Genomic DNA, 15381 nt, shown 5'->3' on the forward strand with positions numbered 1-15381 from the left:
GGATGTCTTCTTTGCAGAAATGTCTGTTCATGTCTTCCATCCATTTCTTGATTGGATTATTTGCTCTTTGGGTGTTGAGTTTGATAAGTTCTTTAAAGATTTTGAATACTAGCCCTTTATTTGATGTCATTTACAAATATTTTCTCCCATTCTGTCAGTTGTCCTTTGGTTTTGTGGATTGTTTCCTTTGCTGTGCAAAAGCTTTTGATCTTGATGAAGTCCCAGTAGTTCATTCTTGCCTTTGTTTCCCTTGCCTTTGTTTCCCTTGCCTTTGGAAATGTGTCTAGAAAGAAGTTGCTGCAGCCAAGGTCAAAGAGGTTACTTATCCCTTCACTTTCAATGTGCATGTGTCTTTAGGTCTGAAATGAGTCCACTGGAGGCAGGATACAGATGGGTCTTGTCTTTTTATCCTTTCTGTCACCCTGTGCCTTTTGATTGGGGCATTTAGTCCTTTTATATGAAAGTAATTATTGATAGGTATGTATGTATTGCCATTTTGTTACTTGTTTTATGGGGGTTTTTTGGTAGTTCTTTTTTCTTTTCTTTTCCTCTTCTCATGATAAGTGGGCTTTCCTTAATGATATACTTGGATTCCTTTCTCTTTGTTTTTTGCGTATCTATTACTGATTTTTGATTTATGGTTATCATTAGGTTTGTATGTAACATCATTTGCATATGGCAGTCTGTATTAAGATGATGGTCACTTAATTATGAACCCAGTCTTTAATCCTCTCCCCTCCACATTTTAGGTATATGGTGTCATACTTCACATCCTTTTATATTGTGAGTCCTTAGACTGATATTTACAGATACACTTACTATTGCTGTGTCTGTGCTTCCTAATTTCCTTAGTCCTTCTTATAGTCTTTCCTTTCCACTCAGAGTCCCCTTTACCATTTCTTGAAGGGCCAGTTTAGTGGTCTTGAATTCCTTTAAATGTTTGGGGCTTTTTTAGAAACTCTTTCTTTCTCCTTCTATTCTGAACGTCAGCCTTGCTGAATAGAGTATTCTTGCCTGCAGATTTTTTCCTTTCAACACTTTAAGGGCATCATTCTACTCCCTTCTGGCCTGCAAGGTTTCTGCAGAAAAATCCACTTGTAGCCTTATGAGGTTTCCCTTGTATGTAACTGCTTTCTTTTCTCTTGCTGCCTTTAAAATTCTCTCTTTATCACTACTTTTTGCTATGTGTCTAACCCAACTTCCTTGGGTTGATTTTGTTGGCAGATCTTTGTGCCTTCTGGATCTGGATTGCTGTTTTCTTCCCCAGATTGGAGTATGCTGGCTACTCTAAGGGCTGCTTGCATACTGCCAGGTCTGTGGCATTACCTTGTATGGGCCATGCCCAAGAGCATATTAGAGAGGGCAGTAGCCAAAGCACAGCATGGTGGGGGTGGTGCATTGGGGCAGCCCTGCTAGCAAGTTTTACACCCTGCCTTTCCTCTGTGGGAGAGGCTCTGCAGTGCCCATAGTGAGGAGGGCTGTCCGAAGGGAGGGATTGTGGGAGGTACGACATGGGGGTGGGGCAGCTGTGCTGCACATTAAGTAGTGAGTCTGCAGGTGCCCATGTGTTTATGCTGGGAGACAGGAGAGGGAAATGGCACCTGCCAGTTCCTTTATTCCTGAATGAGTTCCCCAGAAATTTCTGTGTCTCTAGAACATGCTCTGAGATTAGTACATAACTCTCCTTCCTGTATGCCCCAGGAACCTTTCAAAGAGCTGCTTCTCTGCTCTATCTCCATGGGCTTTTTCTTGTGCTGTCTCTTTAAGGGCAGGGATTCAGTTTCCCCTTGGCTGCCCTGCTCTCCCAGAGCCAAGCCTACAGATTTTTTTAAATTCCAGGTTTTGAGTCCCACTGGTTATAAGAACTTACCAACATTCAACCCCTCTGGTTTTCAAAGACAAATGTTATGGAGATTCACTTTCCCATGTGGACTCCCTGAGTGCCCCCAGATGCCTCTCTCCCAAGGCTGCTTGGGCAAGTTCATTTAGTTCTGACCTTGTCTCCACCCTTCCTGCCCTCTTTGATGTGGCCTCTTCTCTACATTTAATTGTGGGGTTTATTCTACCAGTCTTCAGGTGGTTTCTGATGTGAGTGTCATCTAGTTCTATCCATGGGATGAGGTGAGCCTAGGGTTCTCCTACTCTGCCATCTTCCTGGGACATCCTTCCAGTTATATTTTGTTATGGATTTTTAACAATTGCATTGTGGTCAGAGAAGGTGATATAGATAATAAGCTTCTGAAATTTATTGAAGTTTGCTTTAAACTCTACATTATGGTCAATTTTTATAAATGTTCTGTGCACATTTGAAGAGAATGTGTAATTCTGTAACTGCTGGGGAGGGAGGAATGCTCTGTGTAGGACTATTTGATCAAACTTGTTAATTATTTTATTCAAATCCACTATATCCTCACTGCCTTTTTTTTTTTTTTTTTTTTGGTCTGCTTAGTTGATTAATTATTGAAATAGTTGTATTAAAAATCTTCCACTCTGGGGCACCTTGGTGGCTCAGTCACTTAAGTTTCTGACTCTTGATCTCAGCTCAGGTCTTGATCTCAGTGTCATGAGTTCAAGCCCTATGTTGGGCTCCATGCTAGGTGTAGAGCCTACTTAAAATAAAAAAAACTTAAAAAACAACAAAAAAAAGAAAACCTTGCACTTTGATGGTAGGTTGTCAATTTCACCTTGTAATTCTGTCCCTTTTTGCTTCATGTATTTTAAGATTATGTTCTATGAGCATACAGAGTTTGACTTTTTATATCTTCCTGGAAAATTAGAACTTTCAGCCACACATAAAAATCTTCTTTATTACTAGCTATATTTCTTATATTAAAGTCTGTTTTCTCTTATATTAATGTAACAAAACCAATTTCCTTTGTATGATATTAGCTTGGTGTCTCTCATTTTATCCTTTGGCTTTTAATCTTTCTGTGCCTTTATATTAGGGGAGATTTTTTTAATAATCGGCATAGAACTGAATGTTTTATTCACCTTAATATGTATCTTTTAACTGAAAGATTTTGTTCATTAATATCTATTCTGCTACCATTTTATTATATGCTTTTGATTCTTTTTTTTTCTTCTTCCTTTTCTTGCCTCCTTTGGGTTGAACTTGGTTTTTTGTGTTCTTTTTTTAAGATTTTATTTATTTATTTGACAGAGACACAGTGAGAGAGGAACAGAAGCAGGGGGAATAGGAGAGGGAGAAGCAGGCATCCCACTGTGCAGAGAGCCCGATGTGGGTCTTGATCCCAGGACATTGGGATCATGACCTGAACCAGGGGCAGACACTTAATGACTGAGCCACCCAGGTGCCTAATTTGTTTTTATTTAATTCCATTATCTTCCCTTCTGCTAATTTGGATGTTACATCATCCATGTCTACTATTCTAATGGTTACCGTAGCTATTTTAATAAGCATCCTTAAAAGGAATAAATTTGTCAGTTTTGTTACTCTCCTCATAATCAGTATAAAGAGTTTAGAATGGTGTGATCTCAACTATTTATACATCAAATGATATTCTCATTCACGGTGATTTCAGTTGTTTTCTATTATTTATTCAAATACTACAAATTCTACTTTATTTTATATACCCAATGTTTATTGAAATTTATTTAAAATCAATTAAATTTATCAAATTTTTGCCCAATGCCTCTTTCTACATTACAGACTAGTTCCCTAAGTTATGTCCATCGGAAGCTCCATTAGTTTAAGAGTCTACTGGTGAAACTCTTTGTTTCCGTCTCTGAAAAGTCATGTATTTTTCCCTTGTACTTGAAAAAAAATGATTTATAGAAGGGAGAATTCAAGGATAACAGTTGTTTTCTATGAGTTTATTGAACGCATTATTCCTCTGTCTCTTGTCTGCCATTTTTACTTCTGAGCAGTCAGCCATCACTCTGGGGTTGGGGGAGATTTTTGTTTTTTGGTTTGGTTTGGTCGAAATCTGTCTTTGCTCTGAAGCTAATCAGCTAATTTTAACCTTTATATTTCCTTTTTGGTGAAGGTATCCATATGAAGTACCTTAAGGTTTTTGGGGTTTTTTTTTTAATTTTTTAAAAAATTTATTTATTTGACAGAGAGATCACAAGTAGGCAGAGAGGCAGGCAGAGAGAGAGGAGGAAGCAGGCCCCCTGCCGAGCAGAGAGCACAATGTGGGGCTCAATCCCAGGACCCCAGGATCATGACCTGAGCCAAAGGCAGAGGCTTTAATCCACTGAGCCACCCAGGCAACCCAAGGTTTTCTTTTTTTTTTTTTCAAGATTTTATTTCTTTGAGGGAGAGAGAGCACACGAACAGAGCAGAGGGGCAGAGGGAGAGGGAGAAGCATACTCCCTGCTGAGCAGGGAGCCTGACACAGAGCTGAATCCCAGGATCTCGGGATCTTTGGCTAATGACCTGAGCTGAAGCCAGACAGTTCACCGACTGAACCACCGAGGCGCCCCCTTGAGGGTTTCTTTATATTAATTCTACCTGGAATTTGTTGGGTTTTCTTGAACTCATGTTGTCTTTCAGCAGTTTAAGAAAATTCTCAGCCAGGATCTCAGAGATTGCTTCTTGCCCATTCTGTCAGTTTCTTCTGAGCTCTTAGGAAACTTATGTGAGATGTTTTTTCACCATCCTCCACATATTTTAACAGATTTTCAGAGTTTACAGCTGTCTGTCTGCACTGCAGTTTAGATAACTTTTCCACTTTTATCACACAGCTGTCTGATTTGCTCAGCTTTGTTTAAATCTCCTGTTTAATCCATTCATTGGGCTTTAAACTTTAGTGAATACATTCTAGTTTTAGACCTTCTATTTGGTTATTTTATTTATTTTTTTAAGACTTTATTTATTTGAGGGGTGCCTGGGTGGCTCAGTGGGTTAAAGCCTCTGCCTTTGGCTCAGGTCGTGATCCCAGTGTCCTGGGATCGAGCCCCATGTCAGGCTCTCTGCTCGGCAGGGAGCCTGCCTCTCTTCCTACCTCTGATCTCTCTCTGTCAAATAAATAAATAAAATCTTTTAAAAAAGAAAAAGAAATAAACTGTCTTTTTTTTAAAAAAAAAAAAAGACTTTATTTATTTGAGAGAGAGTGAGAGAGCATAGGTGGGGGGTCAGCATAGAGGGAGAAAGAGAAGCAGGCTCCCCACCAAGCCAGGCTCCCTGCCAAGTCCTCCCAAAGCAGGACTCAATTCCAGGACCTGAGATCATGACCTAAGCCAAAGGCAGATGCTTAACTAACAGAACCACCCAGGTGCCCTGTTTGGTTATTTTATAATTTTGTGTGTTCATTTTTGTATTCTCTTGTTTTTTACTCAAATATTGAGTCTTCTCCTTTATTTATTCATTTTTTTAAGTCTCAGAACGTGTTCATTAGAGGATGATCTTAAGACAACTTGTGATTTGTCCAATTTAAAAATGTTTTGTTTCTACATGCCATAGATTAAAGGTAATATAAAGAACTACCAAAAAGTATTAGCTTCCTTCTCCTGGAATTGCCCATCAGCATAGCACAGTGTGATCATTTTTGAATCACTAAAACATATTTATTAAGGGCTTTTGCTATGCTTTTCTTCACAAAGTAATGCCATCAAAACTCATAATTTTCAGTAAGTTTTGTCCCCTTCTCGTCTCAGAATCCACCTTCTCAGAAAGCAAAGATCCATGCAGGATCACAGATTCTGAGTATATTTGGAGAGCCTCTGAAATTGCCTCTCTTCCTGACTCAGGCAATGCTGATTTTATATTTCAACTTAAAGTTGGGTCAGGGGCAGTGGCTGAGACCTACTGAGACTGTAAGAGCTTACTTAACCTTCTGAAGGGTGATTCCTGAAAAGAGCATTTCTGTCTTGACTAATACATTGTGCTCAGAAGGTTGAAGTTATTTTTCTCAGCCAGTCTTGAATTGGTATCTGAGAAACCACAGGGAAGTCACTTTTTCCTGCTGCCTGGGTCACAAACAATTGACAAGGCACTTAAACAGGAACTCTTGTTTTTTAAAAAAAATATATGAAATATTGCTATTCCAAATTCTGAATTCTGACATTTGAAATCTTTGCAGGTTTCATTTCACTACTTCTGCTGGCTCCTACTCATGGTGATTTTTTTCCTTGTGTATATTGTGACTTTGGAGGGTAAACATCACATTCCTTGGAATCGGTGAACTCCTTTGAGGACTGGAGTGTAGTCCTCCATTTGTGTTTGCCTGTCATCGAGGGATTCTTCCATCCCTAGACCACCTGCATTTCAACGTGTAGTGGTCCACCTGCTTCCCAGGCTAAGGCAGGAAGTTTCCATACTTGCCCTTTCCATGCAGTGGATTTACTTCTTTTCGCCCTTGTGGTGTCATAACTTCACATGCAGCTTCCTACCAGCCCCCTCACCTCGTGTGGGCCCCAGGCTGAGTCACCGGTTCCCCACGTCCCACGAGCAATCAAAATAGCAGCCTAGTGTTTCTGGGGTTCAGTAGAAACCATCACAGAAGGATCACTCTGACCCCTCCTTAGTGCTTGGCTCAGCCTCCCAAAGTCCCTTAACTTTGTGTCACTTTAGTGACACATTTTTTTTTTTAGATTTTTTTTTTATTTATTCATTTGACAGACAGAGATCACAAGTAGGCAGAGAGGCAGGCAGAGAGAGGAGGAAGCAGGCTCCCTGCTAAGCAGAGAGCCCGATGCGGGGCTCGATGCCAGGACCCTGAGATCATGACCCGAGCCGAAGGCAGAGGCTTTAACCCACTGAGCCACCCAGGTGCCCCTAGTGACACATTTTTAAATGATGTTGAAGTATATGTTTAAGCATTTTCATGGGCTCAGTGGAAGGGTTATTTATGCATATTATTATGTGTGTCATACAGCTAGACACAGACGTCTCCAGCTTCTGTTCTGAATTACTCCGCAATTAGCCTTTTCCTAGACCACTCCACCAAAACCACTCTCATTGAGATTGCCAGCGTTAGTCATGTGGGTGAATCCTGTGATCATCACCTTCATCTTCCTCATACACCTCAGCAGGATTTGGTATAGCCGATTATTCCATCTTTCCCCAATAGCTTCTCCCTGTGGCTTTCAGGATACCTCACCTTTTGTGCTTTTGCTTCTGTCTCACTGGACCCATCTTTTTGGTCTCTGGTCTCTCTGGCTGGGCTCATCTCTTCTAGATATTAGCATTCCTGAAACCTCGATTCTGAACTTACTATCTACATTCCTAGTCCAGGTGATCTCTAAACCAACACTGAGAATGATCCATGTGCCAGTAACTACCCAATTTATGTTTTTAGCCTCATCTCTCTGGAACTCGAGACTTCCATTTAGCTGACTGACAGATACTTCCCCTAGGTGACTAGTGTTTGTGAGGCACCCCACACGTAATAAAAGTTAAACTTATCCCTCTTCCACCTTCTGCCTCCAAAAAACCCAGTATTCCTCAGTTCTTCCCATATCTTTACATGGCATTGTCATTGACCCCATTGCCAGGAGTTAATGATTTCTCTTGTCCCCTCACCTCTCTCCCCAATCCATCAGTTGGTCTTATAGTATCTACCTGTGAAATTATCTTGAACCTTTCCATTCCTCATGTCCACCTTCCAGGCCCAAGTCATCGTCATCATCATCTTCTGTCACCTGGACAACCATTTGAGTCTCCAAATGGCCCTCCTGGTTTCCATTCTTGTCTCCCTACCTCCAATGCTGCCACCACCATCATCACCTCCTCCAACAAAAGATCTTTTGAAAATATGTCAAATCATGCCATTCTCCTATTCAAGATGCTCATGCTTAGAATAAAATCTGGACTCCTTACCTTGGCAAACAAGATCCTGTGGTGTCTACCCCCTGTTGATTCTCTCACCTCCCCCCTTCTCTGTGTTTCCCCCTGTTCCTCTTTTTTTTTTTTTTAAAGATGTTATTTATTTATTTGACAGACAGAGATCACAAGGAGGCAGAGAGGCAGGCAGAGAGAGGAGGAAGCAGGCTCCCTGCTGAGCAGAGAGCTTGATGCAGGGCTCGATCCTAGGACCCTGAGATCATGACCTGAGCCAAAGGCAGAGGCTTAACCCACTGAGCCACCCAGGTTCCCCCCCCCCCCCATTCCTCTTATGCTTCTGCCTGCTGACATTTTCCCTTTCCTCAAATGCATCAGACTGAATTCAGGCTCAGTGCCTTTACTCATGCTGTTCCCTGTTCCTCAGAAGCTCTTCTCCCATTTCTTTCTGTGGCTCACTCCTTCTCATAAATTCCATTCCTGCTCAAATACCACCTCAGTAGAAAGGCCTTCACTGACCACTCCACAGAAAATAGAACTATCCATAGTCTCCATCCCCTTACAGCATTCAATACCATGTGAAACTATACAACTTATTTCACTGATTTGTTTCCTATGTATTTTTCCCATTAGAATGTATACTTCATGTGTACAGAGCCTTAGTTTCTCTCATTTGTCATTCTCTCCTCAGAACCTGGAAGCATGGTTGGGTGCAAATATAGGATATATCTCATTTTATGTAATAGATGCTCAATAAATATTTTTGAAATAAAAATTGAATGTTGCTTCACTCCCACAGTAACCAGTGAGGCAAATGATTCCCCAATCATAGAGGTGAGGAGACTGAGAGGCAGAGATACTAAGTGAGCTGGCCTTGGTTATACCTCTAGTAAGTGTCCAAATTAAACCCAAGTGTAGTATGACTTTAGAGACCATAATATTTTTTTTTATTTTCAATTTTTTGAAATTTTTTTCTGAAGTTCGCTTTGAAATAACATCACATACCAAAAGAAGTTGCAAAAACAGTACAGAGTTCACTTGTACCCTCACAGAGCTTTCTCAAATGATACCATCTTGTTTAACTATAATGCAGTTATCGAAACCAGAAAGCTAATACTGGTGGAGAGCTAGTAACTAATCAACAGATCTTATTCATATTTCACCAGTTTGTCCCACTAACATGTCCTGTGTCCTGAGTCTCCTCCAGCATGGAGGTCTTTGTCTTTCGCCACCGTGACCCTTCCAAAGAGGACCGTATTCTCAGCATCAGGGTCTAATCTACACAAAGTGCTAGACTTGTGGGAAGTTTTCCCCAGTGACAGCTGTTATTTTGGGGGGAAATAAATAAATCTTCCTTTTGAGGAGCAGAAGGGAAATGCTTCTTCCCATTCTCTTTGTTTTGCTTAGCTTGGCTGACCTTGAAGTGTTTATCAAGAATAGTGAGAGCGGCATGCTCAAGAAAGTTGAAAAAGGGGATTTCAAAGGACTGGTTGAGGTTATGGGACACCTTATGGCTGTGAAAGAACGACAGGGCAGCACCAATGAGATGTTTGAGCCCTTAAAGCAGACTATTGAGTTGCTGAAGACCTATGAACAGGAATTGCCGGAACTGGTGTTTAAGCAGCTGGAGGTCAGTACGAAGGGTGTTTTCCAAATAAAAGAAAGAGAGGGAAAGTTTCTGACCTTCAGAGTGGGGTGATGTGGGTTGAGGTAAATGAGAAACGGGGCTTGGTGAGGACCCAAGGCTCATGTTTTGGAACTATCTGTGTGCCTCTCTAGCACACTCTGGAAACTCCTCAAATATGAGGCAGCACAATGCTGGAAAGAGATGGGAGAATTGATGTGAATGAAGTGTTTTGGTTTGGGGGGGGTGGTTGTGGGGGATGAGCCAAGTTTTGATTCAGAGAAAAAAAAAAAAACCCAAGTCGGAGAAACGTTAAGACGGACTAAGGAGATGTGAAGCATGAAAGAAAATAGTCAAGCACTCTGAGAAAATACAGAAAACAGCACAGGTTGCCCGGGTAGCAGTGGAGGGCAAGAAGGGTATGGAGGAGTCAGAAGGAGGGGATAGCGAGGCAGGGAGGCGACCAGGGAGAGATGGGTCAGGGGAAGGGAGCCTATGACACCATGACATCATAGCATGGCTTTGTGGGTGACCCAAAGACATCTGCGTGCCATCCAGCATCGGATCTGCAGGCGAGGGGGAGCACAACATAGTTCTGACCACATGGAGGTCATCTTCGCAGGAGCTGCCTGAGAAGTGGAACAATGTGAAAAAGATGGCCGTCACCGTGAGGCAGCAAGTGGCACCACTACAGGCAAATGAAGTGGCCCTCCTCCGCCAGAGGTGCTCAGCCTTTGACCTTGAACAACAGGAGTTTTGGGAGCAATTCCGCAGGGAAGCCCCCTTCAGGTACGCACCCGCTCCTTCCTTTTTCAACATGGCAATCTTTGGGTAATTGAGGGTCTTTCAGTTGAGTTCTTGAATTCTCTTAGCAGATGAAAACGAGTTAGGTCTTCCCTCACACTTGGGTCTTGGTTAGAACGTGGTGCTGTGTGGGCAGAGTCCCATCATGGCCTGGATGAGACAACCAAAGGTTGCACAAAACCGTGCCTTTAAAACAAAAATCTAGAAACTCTGTCTCTTCAAGTTTGTCAAAGGACTGTATGTGATCAAAACATGAGGTTTTTGACAAAGCCATTTGTATTCTAAATTCTCACAGACTCGTGTTCTTTTGGTTTAAAAAAGTGGCTGGTAGAATTGGAAAATAGTTCTGGAAGGCACTTTGGAAGCCTAAGGGAAGGATATGAGGTGATGGAGTTCTTTCTGTCTCTGCTTAGTACCGCTCAGACCCATCTCCACTTGTGAGAAGGGGTTTTTGTTTTTTGTTTTTTGTTTTTTTAAATATTTTATTTATTTATTTGACAGAGAGAGATCACAGGTGGGTAGAGAGGCTGGCAGAGAGAGAGAGAGAGAGGGAAGCAGGCTCCCTGCTGAGCAGAGAGCCCGATGTGGGACTCGATCCCAGGACCCTGAGATCATGACCTGAGCCGAAGGCAGCGGCCTAACCCACTGAGCCACCCAGGCACCCCTGAGAAGGGGTCTTTACTTAAAACAACAATAAGACCAGGCAGCATCATTCAGATGGGTCCACATTACACACACACAGACACAGACAAGTTTAGCTCAAATCCTCCCTCAGTGGAGAAGTAAGTGTCCCAGGGGTCTGTGCTTGGTCCACTGTTCAATGCAGGGGCTCCAACCAGAACAAGCTGGTTCTCAGTGTCGTGTGTCTGCTGACATAGGTTGTTGATAGAGTGAAAGAATTTTTACAAGTGTTTACCATAGTATCTGGCACGAAAATGACCAACCATCCCGGTTTTCCCTTGGTGGCTCTGGTGTTAGCGCTGAAAGTCACACTTTCAGGGAAGTCCCTCTGTTTCAGGCAAATTGGACCCGTCGGTCCCCCACCATGGCAGACAGGAAGGACCTACATATTTTTGTTATTCACTCACCAAACACTTATTAAGCACCTCCTGCCTCCCAATTACTTGGGGCTAGAGAGAACAACAGGAGTGCATTAAGAGGCAGGCAGGACAGAGGGTCAACTCTGCATAAGACAGACGTGTATCTGTCACGAGACTAAGGCAATGTGCCACCATGTTGGCCGCACATCACAATCACCTGGGGAGCCTCTAAAATTGCCCATGTCCAGTCTGTCTCGCAGACCAACTGAATCAGATTCTCTGGGGCCAAGACCTGGCATCAGTAGTTTGTAAAGCCCCTCAGGTGATCCCAGTGTGCGGCCAAGTTTAAGACTTGCTGCCCTAGGGGGAGGTCACTGGTTCCCTTTCAAGCCATCATTCCAGGGCATGTAATTCTAAATGAGATCTGGATGCCTCTAGAATAATTGCCTTCGGAACTGTGCCCTTATTCCAAGGAAATATCTATTGCTCTAACTATTGGCAAAACTCCTTCTGGGACCATTCTTTCAATGTCTGAGACCTATTCTCTGGACTCTCCTTTGGAAGCACAACGGAATTTTTGAAATTCAACACTGATCATGCAGAGGCAAAGCTGGTGAGGGAGGTGGGTTGTCAAGCTGAGTAGTACCACTCAGTGGTAACAGTCCACCAACGGCAACAGCCATGAAAGCAATGACGTGAATATCTTTGCAACAACTGTCCCTTAAAATTTTTTTTTCAAAAAAGGAACTCCACAGATATTTGGGGAAATAGATTCCCAGAGGGTCTTCTGATACCTGCTTGAAAGTAAACAACGCCCATTTGCTGGTGTGATTTTGTATGTCTGTTGGAAACGTGTATCCTTCCTTCATAGTTATATCCTGTATCTGTATTGATCAGCTGGTGGTGTTTTTCTTGAATGTGATAGCTGCGTTGTTCTTTTCTTTCTTAGCACTTGTATCTGCTGGCTGGGAGGATACTGCTTCTCTTAGCTGGGTTTTCCAAGCTCACATCTGTTAATTTGACATGCAGATGAATTTTTGCAAGAGAATACTTTGAAAAGAACTGCTCACAGCAGCGTGGAAAGGCAAACATTACTTCAATTGTGATGTGTTTCTCTTCTTGTCAAGAAAACATCAGGGCTAGAGCAGAATTGTGGATTTAGTGCTGAAGGGAGTCTTAGTGGGAATCAACTCCTGCCTCGTTTTGTTCCTTAGTTTGGTGTTGTGTGAATGTGTGTGCTTGACATTTTAAGGCACCGTATGTGGCCAAGGATTTTAAATCTGATTCCTTCCCTTTTAGATCATTTATGAATATCTAAAATGCAGCCCCTGGTGCATTCCTCTGTGAGTGCAAGTTTCTGTCCCTGATTAGACTGCAGATCTAGCTCACGCTGATCTTGGCTTTGAGGAGGAAGAAGAAAGTGAGTGTCTCATTAGGATCTTGCAGCCTGTCAGATGGTGGGTGATGTCTGGTCAGTTGGGTTGAGGTTCTTCATGTTCAAGTGTGACTTCCTTCTGTAGTTCGTAAGTCTGAGCTGTATCAGCATATTTCTAGCTGAGCTCCCTCACTTCGAAGTAATTGGCTAAATCATCACCCTCAGTTTCAGAGACTTTCCACACCTCTTGAAGTTGGAGGTGAGTTTCCCCCTTTGAGTGAAAGGAACATTCCACACTCCTAGTGACTTTCTCTGGTTCAGTGTTCCTGACCTTGAGTGCAGTCTTCTTGACCTTAAGGAATGATGATGCTATGTCATCCAATCATTGAGACCAAGGTTACCCAGCAGTTTCTTAGTCAAAGCACTTGATCTTAATGAGGTCCAACTCAGTGGAGACCATTAATGTTTTCAACTGGCTGGCTACCAGATTCTGTGAACGGTTGAGAGAGCTTTCTTGAAGATGCCCTCCCTTTGGGTACTATCCTGGATGACAGCTAGAGAAAGCAAAGATCTCCAGATAGCCCAGATATGTCTTGCTTGCATAGCATCTGTTGTCTCTTCAATAGCAGAGTAAAGAGAGAAGAATTAGTCACCAAATCTTGCATGGACATATCAGTGTCCTAAGACATGTCATTATTTCAGCTTTACCCTATTCTTCCAGTTAATCTGACTTACCTGATTGAGGCTTCCGTAGAACACAAGAGGTTGTTGTCTCAGCAATGGGGTTGGCAAAATATGATGTAAGTATTGGGATTTTAAGGTAATACATATTGCCTGACCTCAGGGACAATTTCAGACACAAGTACTCAGACATGTTCATTGGGTGGCCAACTGGAACCTCCCCTGAGGAGGCCATCCACAACCCCTGTAGAAGATGGTCCCTGAGCCAATGTGAAAATGCAGATTAGCCATTTAGAAAAAGACGAGTGGGAGGGAAGGGTATTCTGGGCAAAGGCACAGAAGGATGAGAATGTAAGAAACAGTAAGAAAACTGCAGGACATGGAAGTGAGAATGAAGAGCTCCACACGACCACGTTTTGACCATTATTAACTGCTGAGGAGTCTAAGCATGAGGACAACACAGTATAAACACCACTATCCCGTGGCTGCAGGGAATGTGGCTGCAGGGAACAGGATGGAGTGAGACTGACTGACCCAAGGTCAAGTGCTCCATGGAACAGTGATGGCAGCAGCCTGGGTGAGAAGCAATAGCCCTAGACTGAAGCCATGGCCATGACAATAGAGACAGAACAGATCTGGAAGGGATTTAGGAGGGGAATCAGCTTGATTGATCAAGTACAGGAGATGAGCAGGTAGACCAGCACCATTCTCTGTCTTCCATCCTGGACCAGTAAGGGGAAGGCAGCACTCCTCTGCTTACCGATACAGGGCCACTGAATGGAAAGAACTGGAAGATCACATGTTCAGGTTGGGGGAAGGGAGTTTTAGGATGCATGTGTCATCATGGAATGCCCAGGTATGGTTCTGAGGTCAACGTGTCCCACCTGGTGGCTTCCCAAGAATTAATTCTGTTTTCACGTTCCTCACTCTGCCTCTCTCCATACCTCTGACTAGGTCAGGCCTAACTCAATGGTTTTTCTGCAGTCATACACATGAGCACCAATTATCCATTTCTCTCCATTCTATTCATCCCAACTTTCCAGACATTTCTCTTTTAGATTAAAATACTTTTGCATTATTATTTCAATTTTAAAGACTTACTACACCCCCTTCCCTCCAATTGCTTTCTTGTTCTTATACTGAATTGTTCCCCTAGGGTCTAGAGAACTACTCTCAGTTTATTAGGCACATTAATCAGCTCTGTGAATATCCTTACAATGTGCACCAGAGTTTTGAAATGGGAAGAGGCTTACCTGCCCTTACATCTAGGGATTCTTTTTGTTATTTAGGTCAAATTAACTTTTATGTGTGCACAGGAAATGACTGTCCATAAATTTAAACTGGAAACAAAAATTACACCAAGAGGTAGATGAAGTTTGAAATAGATTTGACAAAGGATCACTTCTTCCAGATACTTGAGGAGCCGATAGTGATTTAAGGGTGTTCACATGTGCTAAGGAAAGAACGGTGAGAAAGACCATTTATTTTCTCCCGTGTACACCCCCAGACACTTTAGGAGCTCACAGCTTACCTAAAAAGTTATTCCTGAATTATGCCCCATTAATAAGGTAAATAGTGTGGACTTTTAGAGTTTGTCTGGCAGATCTTCTACAGCAAGAGGTGAAATTCACTTTGCAAGTCACTTCGGTCAAGATAAAAAATAGAACCTATGCACCCAGACAGTTAGTTTTTGGAAATGAAGACCAAGCAGAAGGGTCACTCATGCATGGTGAGCTTTCCTGCTGGACCTCTTGCCACGAAGATGAGTGGAAGGCTTAGAGTTAGGTTTCTTTCTGGTCACTTTCCTTCTGGTTCTTTTTCCACTGCTGTCCTGGGAGAGAAGGTGCCTTGCTTATATAGAGGAAGGACCCTCTTCAGCTCTGAGGACTTCAACAGAACCTCCTGTTCTGTTCTGGAAATCTCTGGAACTGGAGAATGGTGAAGACATGCCATGATGTTCAGTCTCACTCTCTTAAGATGTAAATGCACAACTGTAGCACACAAGCCAAGAACTATTTAGGTGGAACAAGTAAAATCAAACCTAGCAAGCATCAGAGTTAATCTGACACTAATTTAATGGTATGCATAACTGTTATTGTGTTGCATGGTAATT

The 15381-nt window shown here is 42.5% G+C and overlaps 1 protein-coding gene across 5 annotated transcripts in view; it reads left to right on the top strand.

Moving 5' to 3' along the window:
• DNAH9 (dynein axonemal heavy chain 9) overlaps positions 1–15381 on the top strand; it is a 318732-nt gene that overhangs the window by 70168 nt on the left and 233183 nt on the right. For 3 of the 5 annotated variants that reach the window (XM_032322974.1, XM_032322973.1, XM_032322975.1), the window contains 2 exons: positions 9152–9374; positions 9991–10157. In XM_032322974.1, the coding sequence (XP_032178865.1) occupies positions 9152–9374; positions 9991–10157 (390 nt within the window). Of the gene's footprint in view, positions 1–9151; positions 9375–9990; positions 10158–13308; positions 13388–15381 lie in introns of those variants that run through there. The other 2 variants (XM_032322976.1, XM_032322977.1) reach the window with 2 other exon arrangements.

The sequence above is a fragment of the Mustela erminea genome, chromosome 18, assembly GCF_009829155.1.
Source record: "Mustela erminea isolate mMusErm1 chromosome 18, mMusErm1.Pri, whole genome shotgun sequence".
In the NCBI taxonomy this organism is placed as follows: Eukaryota; Metazoa; Chordata; class Mammalia; order Carnivora; family Mustelidae; genus Mustela; species Mustela erminea.